This window comes from Vitis riparia, chromosome 8, assembly GCF_004353265.1.
Source record: "Vitis riparia cultivar Riparia Gloire de Montpellier isolate 1030 chromosome 8, EGFV_Vit.rip_1.0, whole genome shotgun sequence".
In the NCBI taxonomy this organism is placed as follows: Eukaryota; Viridiplantae; Streptophyta; class Magnoliopsida; order Vitales; family Vitaceae; genus Vitis; species Vitis riparia.
In genome coordinates this window covers 13,207,105-13,226,208 of record NC_048438.1, presented here as the reverse complement: position 1 = coordinate 13,226,208, position 19,104 = coordinate 13,207,105, and the positions used below count along the sequence as shown (strand labels likewise).

At 35.9% G+C, this 19,104-nt stretch overlaps 2 protein-coding genes and 1 pseudogene across 15 annotated transcripts; all 3 read right to left on the bottom strand.

Annotated features, from left to right (window-relative positions):
• Window positions 1–2,146: 2,146 nt before the first annotated feature.
• On the bottom strand, window positions 2,147–2,994 carry LOC117921260 (fasciclin-like arabinogalactan protein 11). Its single transcript, XM_034839104.1, has one exon. The coding sequence runs from the start codon at window positions 2,958–2,960 to the stop codon at window positions 2,229–2,231; it is 732 nt and encodes a 243-aa protein (XP_034694995.1). The 5' UTR covers window positions 2,961–2,994; the 3' UTR covers window positions 2,147–2,228.
• Window positions 2,995–5,265: 2,271 nt separating this feature from the next.
• On the bottom strand, window positions 5,266–6,082 carry LOC117921339 (annotated as a pseudogene).
• A 7,040-nt stretch (window positions 6,083–13,122) lies between these two features.
• Window positions 13,123–18,816, bottom strand: LOC117921066. Of its 14 annotated transcripts, none has more exons than XM_034838837.1 (7): window positions 18,337–18,816; window positions 18,110–18,203; window positions 17,210–17,286; window positions 16,450–16,549; window positions 15,663–15,791; window positions 15,213–15,388; window positions 13,123–13,398 (listed from the first exon to the last, which is right to left on the bottom strand). In XM_034838837.1, exons 1-6 carry the CDS (start codon window positions 18,357–18,359, stop codon window positions 15,371–15,373), a joined length of 441 nt encoding a protein of 146 aa, XP_034694728.1. In that variant the 5' UTR covers window positions 18,360–18,816; the 3' UTR covers window positions 13,123–13,398; window positions 15,213–15,370. The 14 variants fall into 14 exon arrangements, 10 of the variants coding, with proteins under 10 accessions (XP_034694728.1, XP_034694731.1, XP_034694729.1 ...); XM_034838840.1 differs by having other exon boundaries at window positions 18,394–18,814; XM_034838838.1 differs by lacking the exon at window positions 18,110–18,203 and having other exon boundaries at window positions 18,394–18,811.
• Between the last annotated feature and the right edge of the window lie 288 nt (window positions 18,817–19,104).

Sequence of the window (19,104 nt, the reverse complement as noted above, 5' to 3'; positions counted from 1 at the left end):
TTTTTTTCATATGAATATATAGAAATACACTTTTCCCATGTAGAATTATACTTGGAAAGTTAATTAATTAGAGAAAGCCCTGAGTTTGTTGTACTTGGAATATTCCCTCATTTGTTTCGAACTACGCCACTCTATTCCTTCTAGTTGATGGTAATTCTATTTCAATTCAAGGTAGAAAAGAATGTATGACATGGCAAAATGCTAAATCAATGTAGCAGTAGGTTACAATATAGTTTTTATTTGTAATTCTTTTGGCAATGATTTTTACTCAACATAAAGGGTGTTTGGCAAATTAATTTAATGACTTAATAATTTAATTTAAGTTATTAAGTAGATTAAACATATTGGTAAAATAACTTAATATTAAAACTTAAAATTAAATATGACTTTGAGTATTAAGTCAAAATAATTAATTAATTTTTAATCATAAATCTTTTTTATTTTATTTATCCGCATCTATATTTAGCCGTCATCACTTCACATTAATGATTCTTATATATATATATATATATATATATATATATATATATATATATATATATATATATATATATATTTTAAGATTATCTAATATATTTATAATATTTTAATATGAATGTTTAATAAATAAAATTATTATTTAATATTAATAAAATAAATATTCACTAAAATTAATGATGATATATATTAATTATAATTAATGAGGATAAACATGTGAAATAAATTTTAAATTAATTTTATCAAACAAATTTAATACTTAAAATAAAAAAATAAATAATAAATTTTAAGTTAATAAACTAGAACAATTTAACTTAAAATCAATTTAAATCATTAAATAAAAATATTAAATTTTACCAAATACCAGTATATCTAGATTACATGAAATCCTCTTTCTAAAAATACCTTTTTTTATTATGATATGAACCTAAGTCGCCAATAAAGAAATTAAGAACAATTTGTTGTTGCTTTGGTTTGTGACAAGTACTAAATGCCATTATTGAAGTTAATTTTTGTCAGATGATTTATGGACGTTTCATGATCTCTGATTATTTTTTTTTTAAAATTTGTTTTTTCAATTGGATTGGCAAAGAAACCCCAGAACCATCCAGCTGAGGTAATTTCCAGTTTTGCTAATTTAAAAAAAAAAATAAACAGAAAAAGGGTAGTAGGTAACCAACTTGCTTTGTAGGTGGGGAATTGAAGATTCATTTATTGAAAACCTTGCATGAAGTTGCAAACTAGCCTAATGATCCACAGGGCTGTCTGGACCGCTGGAGGAGCCCAAACACGATCTCAAATCACAGCCACAAAAATAAAGTATATATCAAAGCACAAAACCACCCAAGTCAGCTGAAAAACGAAGAGCTGGTGTGACAAAATAGCACAACCAATTGTAAAAATAGTGCAGCTGTACACTACAACTACACAAGTCTAAGGGCTAAAATACAACTTAAAAAATATGGGAAGCTCATGCTGAATCATAAATTAATAATTAAATACCATAGGTTCCAGTTGCATAGGTTTTTATTTTTATTTTTATTTTTATTTTTAAAAATAGAAACTTTTATACAAAATATATAAAAACTGTTATTAAAAAAATAGAAATTTACTGTATATTCTTAAAAACTTTTTAAAAAAGTAAAACTAAAATTTTTTTCTTCCTTAAATTTTAAAAATATTTTGGAGTGTACTATATTTAAGAATTTTTATTTTTAAAAACAAAAAAATAAAAAATGTATTCAAACATATTTGAACATTATATTGAAAATCAGGCCAACTGGTGAAGTCTGTTAAGGAATCTGTTGAGTTCTAGGATCTAATTTTGCGTTCTTCAGCTGTCTAGCTTATTGTGACCTTCTGCATATTTCTGCTATTGATTTATCAAATGTTGCTTTGGAGCCAACTGATCCGACTGGCAGTTGCTTTCTAGTGGTTGACTTTGCACAATAAAATCAAATCCATCTGTAAAATTAGGCATTATATGTTCAATTGCATTATTCATCTCCATGGATATTTCTCCTGTTTTTCCATGAGTCGATTTCGAATGTATTTATGAAACACGACGACAGCAAGTTTGCCACCTTAATTAGTCTCACCCGTGGGACAATGTCTCATGAATTATTTCAGTTTCTTTTTTTTTTTTTTTCTCTAATTTGAGTAAAAACATAAGGCAAAGATTTGATTAGTCACACTCATGCACACAAGATCACATCATCATCGTTCCTCAATCAACAGATTCAACACTCGGTTCATAAGCATAAGGACAATGCTGCAAGAACAGCCACTCCAGTGGACGCCACCATTGGTGCATAATGGGGCAGACCCGTGGCACCAGAAGAATCAACAGAAGCGGTGGTTGACCTTGAAGGAGCCTGTGAATTAGGGGGAGAAGCCTTCTTAGCCTTAGGGGGTAGAGGAGCTGGTGCTGGTGCTCCAGTCCCGAGGATACCTGGTGAAAGGAGTACATCGCCGATCTCATACACAGCAAGCTGACCATCACTGTATACTGTGCTGTCCACTGTTGTATTCACAAGCCCTGTAGTTATGTTCACCTGAGTTCCGTTGCTTACGACATTCAGTGGAAAATCCACGGCATCATTACCCGCTTCTGTGCGCACTGGGTTGCTCACAGTTTGGAACTGTGAGATGGCAAGGAAAGTAGGTATGATATGAAATTGCGCCAGTTTGACCTTCTGCTCATCAGTGAATGAGTTCAGGGTACCTGTTTGGAGGTCTGAAAAGGCACTATCGGTTGGCGCAAATACGGTGAAGCCCTGGCTTGATGTTTTCTGGAGTTGGCTATTGATTGGTTCATCCATCTGGGTGCTCTTTAGTAGCCCTATGAAGGTAGTAAACTTACCAGACTTTCGGAGAACTGAAGTGACGTCAGAGGCACCTGAAGGGCTTGACTGGCCAGAAGTTCTGGTGCAGAGATGCAACAAAGCCAGCAGAAGCAGAAAAGAAGAGAGCTGCTTCATCATTTTCTCAAGGCTATCTTGTTGCTCTTAGAAAGTAGAGGAGAAGAGTTGGTTTGGATGAGTATGAAGGGGAGTGGGGGCTTTATTGAGGGGGGTGAGATGGGAAGTGGGCACGAAGTTTGGTGAAAGGATGCATTTGAAGTTGGCAAGAGAACCTCAGTATCCCATCTCTCGTTGTAAAAGGTCGAGGAAGACACGGGTGGGGTGCTGATATATCTACTAGTTTGCTTCGAAAAGCAGGAAAAGCAGCAGGTTGTGTTATTCAACAGTTAGGGACAATGGACACACATCCCTTTAATTAATTGTACTAAAAGCAGCCATCAAAGTAATAGCATGGTGAGGCTGGGTCTCTCCCACCTTGCGTGTGCTGTTTTTTTTTTTTTTTTTTTTTCTTTTTCTTGCGTGTTTTTTTTTTTTTTTCAATTGAATTTTCTCATCATGGAGTAGACTTTATGATATAAAAAATAATGATGATATTAACACATTTATCATAATTAATTTTTATCATTTTGCCGGCTCATATCCTTTTCTCAGTACAAGAAATCAGGGGTTTGATGATGGGCATTCATCTAAAGGATAGAGTTTATTATAATGATGATATTAACATGCCACCTAAAGACATCCATAAAGAGTTTTAATGATTTATAGGATTTAATGAATTATTTGTAAAGGCATGGCTAAGTTGTTCTAGCTTCACTAAAAAAAAGATATCATTTAATGACCCTCTTAGGAGAGTCATTAAATATGAAATTTCGTTTTTTAAATCATTTTTTTATATTTTTTATTATTAATTAGAATACTTCATAAAAAATTAATTAAAAAAATAAAAAATATATATATTTTTAAGATTAGTTAAAAAGAAACTTTCTTTCTTTGGGTAGAGAAGGATTCATCCAATGTGATTGAAAACCTCCACACGGAAAGTTACAAACTAGCCTCATGGTAGCGTGGTGACCCTCACTAAGAGGACTCGGAATGGACCCCAAACTTCCATGTCAAATCACAACCATTAGAGGCAAATTATAAGCATATACCACCTAAAAGTATAAAAGGGAAATGTAACTTTGTAACATAGGTGAAAAAATAGTTTTCTAACGACCTAACTTAACAAAATTTAAATCGTACACCATAGAGCTAGCACCCAAAAAATATATGCTAAACCAAAACCATACGTAAACTGGCAATGGGCGATATGTTTGAAGTTAAATGGGAATTGAGCAAGGTTATGTTTAGTTATCAAAAAATATTAAAGAAAAAAATTAATAAAAAATGATTTTTTCTTGTTGAATTATAAAAAATTTAAATATATATATATATAATTAAAATTAATTAAAAATTTATATATTTAATTTTATATGGAAAAAATAAAATAATTAAAATGAGTTTAGAGCACTATATAAAAATAATTTATACATTAAGGCATTCATATTAGGCTACTTTTACGCTCATCAAACATTATTCATGCAGGGCTCCCTACACATTAAGTAAACTATTTTAGCAAATGGATGGTTAGAGACACTGTCATACGTAGCTAGGAAGTTGATTTTCAACTAAAAACTTCCTCCAAGCATCAACCTAACATTTTCTATGTTGAGCAAAATTGTTTTCTTATATTTGGTTTTCCTAAAAAAAAAAAAAATCAAATATAAATAAAATTAATTTAAAACTTACAAATTTTTTAATTATTTTATCTTTATATTAAAAAATTAAAATAAATTAAATGAATTTGAAATAACATAAAAATAATAATTTATCCAACTTAATTTTTTTTTTTTCCTATTTTCTTTCCTTTTTATTTTCCCTTAAATTTTTAGTCAACCAAATATAACTTTAATACTCTAAGGAAGTTGCAAAAATTTCAATTTAATATCACAGAAAAATTTTATTTGGGCCAAATAATATAGGAAAAAAACCATATGGAAAATCAGCGCTGCAGGGAGTCTTCTAAAGACTATTGGAGCTCTAGGACTGAATTGTGCATTCCTCAGCTGTCTCGCTGATTATGGCCTTCCGCACAAAAATTAGCCTTAGGACCAAGGAGAAGTTCCGATGGTTACTGGAGTTGTGACAGCAAAGTATCTGTTTTAGATTTATCACATGTCGCTATGAAGCAACTGACCCGATGGAAAGTTCCTTTCTGGTGGTTTAGTTAACATGTGCAAAGTTAGGCACTGTAGTCAGTTTCAAGTGTATTTGTGAAAAGGGAGCAAGTTTCCCAATTCAGTCATTTTTCCTAATTTAGGCACAAGCATAATGTAGCAGTTTGATTAAGCGAAAATGATCTTTACAGCACAATAAGCACATTGCACTAAAAATCACACCATCATCATCCATCAATCTGACACTCAGTTCATAGGGATAAGGACAATGCCGCAAGAACAGCCACTCCAATGGATACCGCAGTTGGTGCAGAGTGGGGCAGACCCCCGGCACCAGAAGAATCAACAGAAACGGTGGTTGACTTTGAAGGAGCCGCTGAATTGAGAGGAGTAGCCTTCTTAGGCTTTGGAGGTAGAGGAGCTGGTGCTGGTGCTTGAGGGCCGAGGATACCTTGTGAAAGGAGAACCTGGGGGATCTCATACACAGAAAGCTGACCGTCAGTATATACTGTGCTGTCCACTGTTGTGTTCACAAGCCCTGTTGTCATGTTCACCTGAGTTCCGTTGCCTACGACATTCAGTGGGAACTCCACAGTATTTTCACCAGCCTCTGTGTGCAGTGGGTTGCTCACTGTCTGGAACTGTGGAGACAGTAAGGAAAATAGGTACCACATGGAATTGCGTCAGTGCGGCCTTCTGTTGATCACTGAATGAGTTCAGTGTACCTGGTTTGAGGTCTGAAAAGGCACTATCTGTTGGTGCAAATACGGTGATTCCGGGGGTAGATTTTTTCTTGAGCTCGTCATTGATTTGGGCATCCATCTGGGTGCTCTTTAGTAGCCCAATGAAGGTAGTAAACTTACCAGCCTGTCCGAGAACTGCAGCAATGTCGGCGGGACCTGAAGGGCTTGACTGACCGGAAGTTTTGGCGCAGAGATGGAACAAAAATAGCAGAAGCAGAAATGGGGAGAGAAGCTGCTTCATCATATTTTTCTAGGCTCTTTTCCTATCGAGTGGCCAAACTTGTTGCTCTGAGAAAGGAGTGGAGAAGAGTTGGCTTGGATGAGTATGGAGGGGAGTGGGGGTTTTATTGAGAGGGGTGAGATGGGAAGTGAGCATGAAGTTTGGTGACAGGCTGCATTTAAAGTTGGCAAGAGAACGTACCTCAATATATATCCCATCTCTCTTTGTAAGGTAGGGAAAGACACAGGCGGGGTGTTCATGTGGTTAAAATATCCACGAGTTTGCTTAGTAGAGCAGGAAAAACAGAAGGATATGTTATTCAACTGTACGAGACAATGACATTGAGAGTGACCTTCCACACTTGTTAGCACCGACTTACTTGAAGAGAAAAGATTCCATAAACATAGCATTTAATTGCATTTGCACCGACTTATACAACGATATTGAAAATCCTAAATCATGATATATTCACAAAAAGGCTATCGCATTTCCTTTGTTTCTTTACCAAATCTTGTTAAATTATTTTCCTTTTTTCTCTTTTTAATATTTGACATTAGAAAGTATGATAATTTAACTAAATGAAATTTACAGCTGTATATCAAGAAGATAGAAAATAATAATAATAATTTTAACTCTAGTTCTTAGAATATCTAAGGAAAAATATAATGAAAAGAAAATAAAAGTTAAAATGAATTTTTTTTTTAAATAGATTTAAAATTAATAAATTATTTTTACATTATTCTTTATATCTCTATTTCATTTTTTTAAATAATTTTAAAATATATAAAATTTTAATTATATTTTATTTGTTTCCATTTTTTATTATTAACTTAAATATGAAAAGATGATTTTTTTTTTTTTTGGGGGGGGGGGGGGGGGGGGGGGTATTTATTTATCCTTTCCTTATACATACTTTTCTAAAACCAAATTAGCATTAAAAAAAAAGAAAAAGTCTTTACAAAATAAGCACTAGTTGTTCAATAAAATTTCATACACAGCCTGGATAAAATAGAAAGAAAATGTTCAAGTCAAAGTCATGATTTTGGTTAAAACATTTTTATGTATAATACTTAAGATTTGAAAAAAAAAAAATCATAATTGTTAAGAAATTATGACTATATAAATGTGGTTTTTAGAAAATAAAAATAAAAATATCATTAAAAAAATCCCTCTAATATCCCACATGGGATAAAAGGAAAAAACTTATGATATTATATAAATAGGAAAATCTTTTAATTATATAAATGTATTTTAAAATCACTTAGGTCCTTTGAATTCATGGTTTTTACAATTCATTTTGATAACCCCCAAGATGATTTTTCTTCTCTTTTTTTTTAATTATAAATATTTCCGAGTTTTCATCCTTAGTACACCAACAAAGTCAAGAAAAAAACTAATAAAAATGTGCCATTAAAAGATGTTCCACAGTTCCACTCTACAAAAGGTCAAGGAAAGTGGTTGTTTCTGCAAACTTGGTTCATTTGGCAGTTCTGTCACGCTACTGCAAATCAAAACATGGCGATTTATAATTGAACAAGAAATATTTTAAATTAAAAATATTTCTATAATTCAGTCTTTAAATTTAGATTATTAAAGACTTTTAAAAATATCAACTATTGGGTCGGTAAGTAGCTGGCTTATGATAGATATAAGTATATAATATTGGGTGAATTGTGTTTCGGGAGGCCCATTTGAAGGTTATATGGGAATGAAACCCATGGAAAGTGGAATATGGGCTTTATGCACTAAATACTGTTTCAAAAAGCTATTCCAAAATAGCCCTTTTGTTTTCCTTGTCAGCAGCCACCACGGTTCCATGTAAGCAGCCACTGGTCTCCAAAATATTCCATGTAATAAGCACTCAAATCTGAACCGAGAAGAAGCCGATCAGAGGAAACACAATATGAGCTATGTGGGTCTCCGTTCAGTGGGTTTCCACCTTCAAGGAGTAATCCTGTAATTTTTCCTCAGAAAAGGTCTCCGTTCAGTGGGTTTCCACCTTCAAGGAGTAATCCTATAATTTTTCCTCAAAAAAGGTGAAGAAGAAGACCATTTCTGCTGGTACGAATTTCCACCTTCAAGGAGTAATCCTTTCTTCTTCTTCACCTTTTCTGAGGAAAAATTAATAATAATGGTACCAGCAGAAAACCATTTACATTCAACACTTCATCCCCAAATCAAACCAACAGAAAACCATTGAAATTACACATTTCAGTGTATTTTTGGGAAAGTAGATAAAAAAAAAAGCTCTCTTTTACATATGGGGTCGATATTGATTTGATGATTTTAGTCAGCACTTCTCACTTATAGAACCATTCATCCAATGACCCACCTCAAGTTAAGGCTCAATAATAATATTTTAGAAGGTAATTTTGGGAAGTAGTCTCGTTTTTTAGGGACTGTACCTTAGGTACTACCTTAGTGGCCTTCAGGTACTACCTTAGTGGCCTTTAGGTACTACCTTAAGGGTCCCTAGGTACTACCTTAGCTAAACCTCAACTCAACCTCTCCAAAGCCTCGGATCTTCCTCTCCTATCCTTACACCATCCCTTTATGTGCTTCTCTCCAGTGCTCAAGTGGTCCACAAGTGCTTTTTATGGACTGTACCTTAGGTACTACCTTAGTGGCCTTAAGGTACTACCTTAGTGGCCTTTAGGTACTACCTTAGTGGCCTTTAGGTACTACCTTCAAGGACCCTTGGTACCACCTTAGCTAAACTTCAACTCAACCTCTCCCAAGCCTCGGGTCTTCATTTGTGACCCTTATACCATGCCATTATATGCTTCTCTTGAGTTCTCAAGTGGTCCACCAATGGTTTTTTGCTACTGTTGCCTAGGTACTACCTTAATGGCCTTCAAGTACTACCTTAGTGGCCTTCAGGTACTACCTTAAGGGACCCTAGGTACTACCTTAGCTAAACTTCAACTCAACCTCTCCCAAGCCTCGGGTCTTCCTTTGTCACCCTTAGACCATGCCATTATATGCTTCTCTTGAGTCCTCAAATGGTCCACCAATTGTTTTTTGCTACTGTTCCTTACGTACTACCGTAATGGCCTTTAGGTACTACCTTAGTGGCCTTCAGGTACTACCTTAAGGCACCCTAGGTACTACCGTAGCTAAACTTCAACTCAACCTCTCCCAAGCTTCGAGTCTTCCTTTGTCACCCTTAGACCATGTCATTATATGCTTCTTTTGACTCCTCAAGTGGTCCGCCAATGGTTTTTTGCTATTGTTCCTTAGGTACTACCTTAATGGCCTTTAGGTACTACCTTAGTGGCTTTCAGGTACTACCTTAAGGGACCTTAGGTACTACCTTAGCTAAACTTAAACTCAACCTTTCCCAAGCCTCGGGTCTTCCTTTGTCACCCTTGGACCATGCCATTATATGCTTCTTTTGACTCCTCAAGTGGTCCACCAATGGTTTTTTGCTACTATTCCTTAGGTATTACCTTAATGGCCTTCAGGTACTACCTTAAGGGCCCCTAAGTACTACCTTAGCTAAACTTCAACTCAACCTCTCCCAAGCCTCGGGTCTTCCTTTGTCACCCTTAGACCATGCCATTATATGCTTCTTTTGACTCCTCAAGTGGTCCACCAATGGTTTTTTGCTACTGTTCCTTAGGTACTACCTTAATGGCCTTTAGGTACTACCTTAGTGGCCTTCAGGTACTACCTTAAGGGCCCCTAGGTACTACTTTAGCTAAACTTCAACTCAACCTCTCCCAAGCCTCGGGTCTTCCTTTGTCACCCTTAGACCATGCCATTATATGCTTCTTTTGACTCCTCAAGTGGTCCACCAATGGTTTTTTTCTACTGTTCCTTAGGTACTACCTTAATGGCCTTTAGGTACTACCTTAGTGGCCTTCAGGTACTACCTTAAGGGACCCTAGGTACTACCTTAGTTAAACTTCAACTCAACCTCTCCCAATCCTCGGGTCTTCCTTTGCCACCCTTAGACCATGCCTTTATATGCATCTCTTGAGTCCTCAAGTGGTCCACCAATGGTTTTTTGCTACTATTGCTTAGGTACTACCTTAATGGCCTTTAAGTACTACCTTAGTGGCCTTCAGGTACTACCTTAAGGGACCCTAGGTACTACCGTAGCTAAACTTCAACTCAACCTCTCCCAAGCTTCGGGTCTTCCTTTGTCACCCTTAGACCATGCTATTATATGCTTCTTTTGACTCCTCAAGTGGTCCACCAATGGTTTTTTGCTACTGTTCCTTAGGTACTACCTTAATGGCCTTTAGGTACTACCTTAGTGGCCTTCAGGTACTACCTTAAGGGACCCTAGGTACTACCTTAAGGGCCCCTAGGTACTACCTTACCAAAACTTCAACTCAACCTCTCCCAAGCCTCGGGTCTTCCTTTGTGACCCTTAGACCATGCCATTATATGCTTCTCTTCATTCCTCAAGTAGTCCACCAATGGTTTTTTGCGAATGTTCCTTAGGTACTACCTTAATGGCCTTTAGGTACTACCTTAGTGGCCTTCAGGTACTACCTTAAGGGCCCCTAGGTACTACCTTACCAAAACTTCAACTCAACCTCTCCCAAGCCTCGGGTCTTCCTTTGTGACCCTTAGACCATGCCATTATATGCTTCTCTTCAGTCCTCAAGTGGTCCACCAATGGTTTTTTGCTACTGTTCCTTAGGTACTACCTTAATGGCCTTTAGGTACTACCTTAGTGGCCTTCAGGTACTACCTTAAGGGACCCTAGGTACTACCGTAGCTAAACTTCAACTCAACCTCTCCCAAGCCTCGGGTCTTCCTTTGTCACCCTTAGACCATGCCTTTATATGCATCTCTTGAGTCCTCAAGTGGTCCACCAATGGTTTTTTGCTACTGTTCCTTAGGTACTACCTTAATGGCCTTTAGGTACTACCTTAAGGGCCCCTAGGTACTACCTTAACTAAACTTCAACTCAACCTCTCCCAAGCCTCGGGTCTTCCTTTGTCACCCTTAGACCATGCCTTTATATGCATCTCTTGAGTCCTCAAGTGGTCCACCAATGGTTTTTTGCTACTGTTCCTTAGGTACTACCTTAATGGCCTTTAGGTACTACCTTAAGGGCCCCTAGGTACTACCTTAACTAAACTTCAACTCAACCTCTCCCAAGCCTCGGGTCTTCCTTTGTCACCCTTAGACCATGCCATTATATGCTTCTCTTGAGTCCTCAAGTCGTCCACCAATTGTTTTTTGCTACTGTTCCTTACGTACTACCTTACTGGCCTTTAGGTACTACCTAAGTGGCCTTCAGGTACTACCTTAAGGGCCCCTAAGTACTACCTTACCAAAACTTCAACTCAACCTCTCTCAAGCCTCGGGTCTTCATTTGTGACCCTTATACCATGCCATTATGTGGTTCTCATATGTGTTCAAGTGGTTTACCTTTGGTTTTTTGGGACTGTAGCTTAGGTACTACCTTAAGAGCCCTTAGGTATTACCTTAATATCCCTTAGGTTCTACCTTAAGGGTCCTTAGCTACTACCTTGTCCAATGTTTGGTTTTTTGTGACTGGCTTGTTGGTTCAAGTGGGTTTTCCCCATTTTATGGCATCTCTCTCGGTTTGGTACTTCTATCATGCTACATTGAACTTGCCATGTAAAAATTGATGATTCAGTGAAACCATCTACACATACCAAATATAGGATTCTTAGTGGCTGATTTGTGTTGTAATACCGATATCTATTCATATTTGCATCTACTTGGTGAATTTATTCTATCATATGGTATTATGTAAGACTTGGCTTTCTTGCTACATTTTTTCATTAATTCTTTGTTCAGGGAAAATCAGCTAATCCTGTGACTAAAGTAGAGCTTGGAAGGGCTACTTGGACTTTTGTCCATACTCTTGCAGCTCAGGTCTGTTTAAACTTGTTGCTTTGGAGGTTTTGATATGATTTTGACATTATCAATCAGTTGACTTCTACTTAGGTCTCAACTGTCAATTGTTATTTACTTCAAATCAATCTAATTTGGACAATCTTGATGCAAAACTAATCTAAGCAACTTAAAAGCAAAACCACTGTATTTGATCATCTCTGCCATAGTGCTTCCTACCTTACAGAAATGCTAAATTTAGCTGAACAATGGGGATGAACTGGCAATGACACTGAAACTCATCTGGGAAAACTTCTGAAGCAGATGATCGATGAGAGTGACCCTAAATTACCATTTGGATACATCAAATTGGATGAGGTTTACTTGCAAATAACATCATTTTGTGTTTTAGATTATTGATTTGGTTGTGAATTGATTTTCCTCTTATGTTCCTAGGTAGCAAGCCGTGCAAAAATAAACTCTCCTCCCCTCAGGACCATGATGAGGGCCCTGAACAAGGTATCCTCCTAGTGTTCTCTTTTAGAGGCTTTTCAATTGTCATTAGCCAAGAAACAGAGTCAGGTATTTTTTTTTTGTTGTTGCCTGATCCAGATGATGTTGAAATAGGCTACAGCCACTTGCAACGCCGGGTCATATGCTATTTGGAGCCAGTTGTCTTAAGTTAGACTTTTAACGAGGATTTTGCTTACACCGTACAGCTCGTAAGCACCTAAGCCCCAAAAATATCAAACCAGTAACAGATTCATTTCCTCTTTCCTCTGCTCAGCTGCGTGATCCAGATGCATTAAAACCAAATGGACCTTGAATATGACAGCTAATGTATGAGCATTCAAGTAAAACCCAAGCATAAAATTTGAGTATCTGCTACTGGCTGCTTGGGCCATCCGGCAAAGTACCAAAAAAACACTGAACCTAACTTTGAAATGCTGCTAGGGAAATAATCATCCTCCATCTTCCAATCTACACCCTATTAAGCAAAAAGAAGAAAATTTCCCAACAGAGCTATGAATTTTGAGGAAGTTAATCACCACTCTTTAGGTTCAAAGGGCATCAACGCCATATTGAAAGAAATGAGGGGAAAATGATAATAGAGTTTACACTGCTAATCCAATGAAGCTCTAAGGTAATAAATACCCTTTTAGTAGAAATGCAGGCATTGTATTTGAATTCAGGGTTTCACCTAAGCTGCCAGAACCCAATGACTGAGGTCCCATAGGGGAGCAAATTTCAACGCAAAATTATAGGATTTGATTCAAAGATAGTTAAAAAAATGAAATTCATTCTCGTGTCTCAATTTTCATTTTCCTGATACTACATTAATACTCAAAAGCATTAAACAGCAAAAGTTAAACCTTCCATCATAATCAAAATCGCCCAAACCAAGAAAAACAAAAACAAATGGCCTCAAAAGTTCTGAAAATTTCAGGTAACTGTTTGAAAGCAGAATGGCAGAGGAAATCAACTTCTTTTTATCAGGTGCGAACAGGAGCTCCTCCAGCAGGACGAGGGGCTTGACCAGGCTTTGGCATATCATCCTGAAAAAGAAAAACAGAAATTGACTCAAGTACATGCAGAAGAAAATAAACTAAGAAAACTCAAACACTTCAAATAAATATAGTCATTAACGACACCAATTTATGTTTAACACTTTGCAAAAAATACATATCACCAATTTCTGTTTGACACTTTAAGACAAACACATAGAACATATTACAAGCATGCAAACTGGAATGGAATATGGTTTATCATAGCACCCGCTACCCACTTGGCACATACTGTATATGGGAACAAATACATACAATCGGTGGTTCTTTGCATAGGTTTCCATTAAGAAAAGTTACACAAGAGGCAATGCACAGTGCATAGCTTTCTATTCACAATTCTTTATACAACAAAGGTCTACGCATAGTGTTTGATTTATCAAACTTCATACGGTATTACAAAACACTTCCTTCTCTTACTAATAGTTCCACCAACACTCTTATCAATATATTCTGTGCTTACTTATCAAAAAAAAAAAAAAAAAAAACAGTTCCACCAACACTGATTTCCAACCTTGCCCAACACCAGTTTAAGCATTTACACAAGAATACCATAATTTAATTTATAAAACAATCGTGCATCAAACAAAGGGTTGGTATGCATTGTTAGTTTCTATTTGTAATCCTCTCATGAAAATAAAATTTGAGGCTAAAATAATACAAACGTCCAGTAGAGTAAGCTCACAAACATGCAAATATTACATTACTCACAGGTCTAGATCCTAGGACAGTGCACACATCATAAAACATTTCCCTAACTTGTTCATATTAATATCATACATGGGAAATGACATTTGCTTTCAAGTTCTTTCCATCCAACAAATCTGCTGGTTTATGCTGTCCTAAATTTGAGATTGCAGGTATATGCAAATATAATGAATCCAAAAATAAAAATTCAATTAATCTCAACTCTCAATGTAATTTATTTTCCCTAGTTTTCAAACCCATTGAATGTCAAGAGCATAGCCAGTCTTGCATAACTCCATGAACACAGGTTAGGGAGAAAGTGTTGAAGTATGATCAGAGCTAATTCTAAAACAAACAAATTCATTTTTTATCAGACAGGCAGATAGAACAAGATGTTTATTCCAAGTTGTTGATTATCAATGCTAATCCCACTTTCATAGAGCTGAGTTTAATAGAACCATCAAGGTTCATGCCTCATTTTGTACAGAATATACATTGGACTTGTACCAATCATTTATTTTGAATCAATACAAATTTATTTTATTCGCTCTTTGTCTTTCCTTTTGATTTGCAAGCTGTGAAATTTGTTCATACAAAATGGATTGATGGGCCACTTAACTAGTGCACAGATGGACCAATGGGCACTAATCTAACATCTATCCATTTATTTTTCGTAAAGTTAAGTATGTTTATTGTTATAGTTGCTAACATTTGAATCCATAGTTGTCATGTGCCTATTTTCCAAAGAGAGATTCCCCATTGCACATTTGTGACAAAGAAGCCTCCAAAACCAGTTTTAATGCCACCCCTAGTCCTATCACTCTTTAAATAAGACAAATTTTAACATTAACTTTCTGTGAGGAGACATATTCCAACTAACCAACTGAAGCCCAGCAGGAGATCCCAGAAAATATAATTATTGAGACGCCTATCATGATTCTTGTACTCATGGATGTTTTACACAAATCAATACAAGCAATTCAATTGCCTTGCTTACATTTGAATCATTCTACTAGCACCATTTCGATGCCATTGAAGAAAAACTATGCATGATCGTTTCATTCATTTGCACACATAAAAGCAACAACCACGTTTCAAACAAGTTAGGACAGAACACATACCATGAACACCCTCACCAGTGAGGGCATTGAGAGAGGCTGCTAATGTGGAAACCAAGGTTTTTCCTTCCCCCGTTTTCATCTCAGCAATGGACCCATCACCCTTGGCAGCTTTGCCAACGTATTAAGTTTGGTTGACATCTTCTTAAGTGATGCTTCCATCACTGCCCAGAATACACCTGGTGAAATTAAACAAAGATTCAATAATAGAAAGACTTCTTGAGATGGTACATTGAACATCGTATATTCCAGAACTAAAATGATCCAATTTCTGCTCAGAATGCTTGAAGTTAGTTTTCTATAAGCAAATTCTTAGCACAGGTAGACTATTTTTTAGATTTCAACAAGTAATGGGGTCTTCAAACCTGTAATTGTAACAAGATGTTTTCTAGATTGAAGTCTATGGATAGTCAGTCTGTCATTAAAAAAGCCGGAGTAAAAAGTATAGCCTACCTTGATAATTCTATCAGCACAGCCAACAAAAAGCTTTCCTTGCCAGTATAACAGTGCAGTTACGGCGGAGTCGGAAGCAATAGATCCAACTGGCAATGCTTCTATTTGAAGATCATCTCCTGTTATTTCCTACAAATAAAGGGCCATGAGACTTATTCATTGAGCAAATGCAACAGACCTTTCATTCAAGGTTAGATTTAAATAAAAACCAAAAGTTGAAAGAGAAAACAGAATTGAAGGTTAAAAAGAACTTCAAAGTGCTAATATGTTTTACAGCATCCATCATTAATTATGCTTATAAGCCAAGCAAACACCATAGCACATCATACTATATGAAACTTAAAATGATGTACGATATTAGAACATCCCAAAATTCTCAATAAAAAGACATGATTTGGCTGGACTAGGATAATATGTCCAGTCAAAAGCGGCTTTTTGAATCTCAAATCTCCACAAGTCTTCACATAATCACATCATTTAACAAATTTTGGGTGCTTTATCTCAGAAATCAAAAGTAGAAACTCTCAATCAGTCAGCAAAGCTACTTTCTAAACGGGAATTATAAGAAAATGTATTCTTGCTTAATAGGATTTAAGTTAAGGATGGTGATCAACATGACTTAACCTCTCCAGATGAAGACCAAATGTTTTATAACATTTCTTAAGTTCTAATCCATGTCAAATGATTTGAAAATTTTTATTCACGGATAACTGATGATTATGGTATGTAATTAGACTGCAGTTGTGGCAGTTATTTCCAGCCATACGATCCTGGCTAAATAACTGACCTCCATGAAACGTTGATACAGAGAGCGTGAAGAAAACTTGGGGTAAATGAAAAGGCTACCACCACAGCAGCTTATAGCCAGAATACTCCCTGCAACACCACTGAAGTTAAAGTCACTTAAGTTTGTAAATAAGTATCACAACAAATAAACATTTTATATAGGTAACAATTTTTTCCTCCCCTGAAAATGAAATTGGAAACCTACCAGCATCCCACCCCAACACTTTGCTACTTGAACCAAGTATCAAGGGTTATGACAAGTGGCAACATAATAAGCATTTAAGACAACTTTTGAGAAGCAAGAACCAGCAAGAAATAATCTTGTAGTTAATATAAACAAATCTGAATAAAATTACAGCATATAATTTCAAATTAAATAATTAAAATTGTATTTTTGTAATGATGAACCTTAACAAATTTAAAATAAATATATCTTATCGAAGAGTATCATAGTCCAATGGTAGCAGTGATTGAACCCAACCCACGGTTTTCATTTAATAAAAATTAAGATGGATAAGAACCCAAGCTTTCGATTTTTCACTGAGAACTTCACACAACAGAGAGAAAAGAGAGAGAAGAGAGAGAAGCTAAGGACCCTCCATTTGGCACAAAGTAAGAAAACCTTATTTGCTGTTTGATGTGAAGCTCTATGCATTAAAAAAAGGAAAAACAAATTATAAACTTAATTTAAAAATAAAAAATAAAAAACAGCTCTCTAGGTGGCAGGAGAGGTGGGTTTTGGTTCAAATAGCTTATACTGCCTCTGGCATCTGTTCTTGAATTCTCCAACTTTGTCTCCCAAACATGTCCTAATTCCCAAGAGCTCATATTGCCACACCTACTCATTAGGGTTTGCATCAGTTTCCATTAACATTTAACTAAAAAGAGGTTAAAAATTCAATCAAGGTCAAACAAAATCAACCATCCCACAGAGCAGAAGTTACACAGATATTCGAGAAAATCAGTCATGTCACAAACTAAGCATCTAATCACACAGCAGAAGTTCAGAAGTTCAGCTTTCCTCAATCCAACCAGCTTTGAATACATGTTTATAGGCTTATATAATCTGCTCCTCACCACCTTTAAACAAAACCCTTGAACGAATTAAACCAAAAAACCCAGAAAAAAAAAAAACAAAAAAAATAAGAAGAAGCACAGAAAATTAGGATTACAATCAATCAATCCACACAAAGTGCTAAAAAAACATTAATAAACAAACACCCAACATAAAAACAGCAAGCTTTTATTAAAAGAACACAAAAACAAATAAAATAAAAACATACCCACAACTTTATCTTACCTCAAGAACCGAATCCAATAGCGAAAAAAGAGTTTAAAAATTTAATCAAGGTCAAACAAAATCAACCATCCCACAGAGCAGAAATTACATAGGTATTCGAGAAAATCAGTCATGTCACAAACTAAGCATCTAATCACACAACAGAAGTTCAGAAATTCAGCTTTCCTCGGGTGCTAAATTGCAATTAAAAATAAAAACAATAATTAATTGTCAATCTCAAGAGAACCTAAATCCCAAAAATTAGGCCAGAAACCTAAATTACGTGCACTGAATAGTTCCAGATGCATGAAATCAATGAAAAAAATTACCAAACAAAAATAGTAATCAGGAAAGACCAAGTAAAGAATACACAAAAATGTACATATTTATCGTTCGTTCGTGTGGTCGCCGGAAGAAAAAAAACGGGAATAAAGAACAAAGCTCGAGATTTACAGCTGCGCCTAAACATTTGCTCTCTTTCATTGCAAAGAAACCAACAACAATACAAAAAAAAAATCATATAAGTTTCGCCTCATATTTTCCTCATTTACCTCAGTTTTCTGAGCAACCAAACAGAAGCTAAAAGAAGGACTAGAAAGCGAATCTAACTTGAATAGTGTAAGAGAGCTCATAACAGAGTGGAAATCTCTAAATGAAGGCGAGAACCTGGAGATGAAATCGCTTTATCTGAAGAAATTTGCAGATCAGTAGTACGGCGACACGCGTGAATCGATTACAGCTTACAAGCTTTCGATTTTTCATTGAGAAATTCACACAACAGAGAGAAAAGAGAGAGAAGAGAGCGAAGCTAAGAACTCTCTGTGACTTTCTCTCCTTTTGCCCTAACCTGGGTTCCCCAAATTTCAGAGTCGGGTGTTGCGTGGGCTTTATCTGAAGAAATTTGCGGATCAGTAGTATGGAGACACGCGTGAATCGATTACAACTTACAAGCTTTCAATTTTTCACTGAGAAATTCACACAACAGAGAGAAAAGAGAGAGAAGAGAAAGAAGCTAAGGACTATCTGTGACTTTCTCTCCTTTTGCCCTAACCTGGTTTCCCCAAATTTCAGAGTCGGGTGTTGCGTGGGTTTTGCTAACTTGTTTAAGATTTTTGTGTTTTTTTTTTAAAGCACAACTTCCCGTGGTGACATGGAGAGGGAGATGGCTGCTGACATGGATGTGGAGGGGTAATTTTGGAAATGAAATTATAAAACAGTAGATAGTGCATGAAAAAGATAATTTTTTGGGCAACAGTGGACATATTTTGGGTTATGCAAACTTGGGTTCTGAAAAAGCTATTACGCCCAAATGGGCGGGCCAAAACACAGTTTTCCCTATAATATTGACTTCAAAGTCAACTTTTGACTCAAGATCCC

Coding starts and splice junctions, on each gene's coding strand:
- LOC117921260 (XM_034839104.1), bottom strand. CDS start 2,960: ATGATGAAGCAGCTCTCTTCTTTTCTGCTTCTGCTGGCTTTGTTGCAT.
- LOC117921066 (XM_034838836.1), bottom strand. CDS start 18,247: ATGATTTTTTTTTTGTATTGTTGTTGGTTTCTTTGCAATGAAAGAGAG. Junction 17,287..18,109: donor CACGAACGAACGATAAATAT/GTACATTTTTGT, acceptor CCTAATGAGTAG/GTGTGGCAATATGAGCTCTT. Junction 15,792..16,449: donor TGTATCAACGTTTCATGGAG/GTCAGTTATTTA, acceptor CTTTATTTGTAG/GAAATAACAGGAGATGATCT.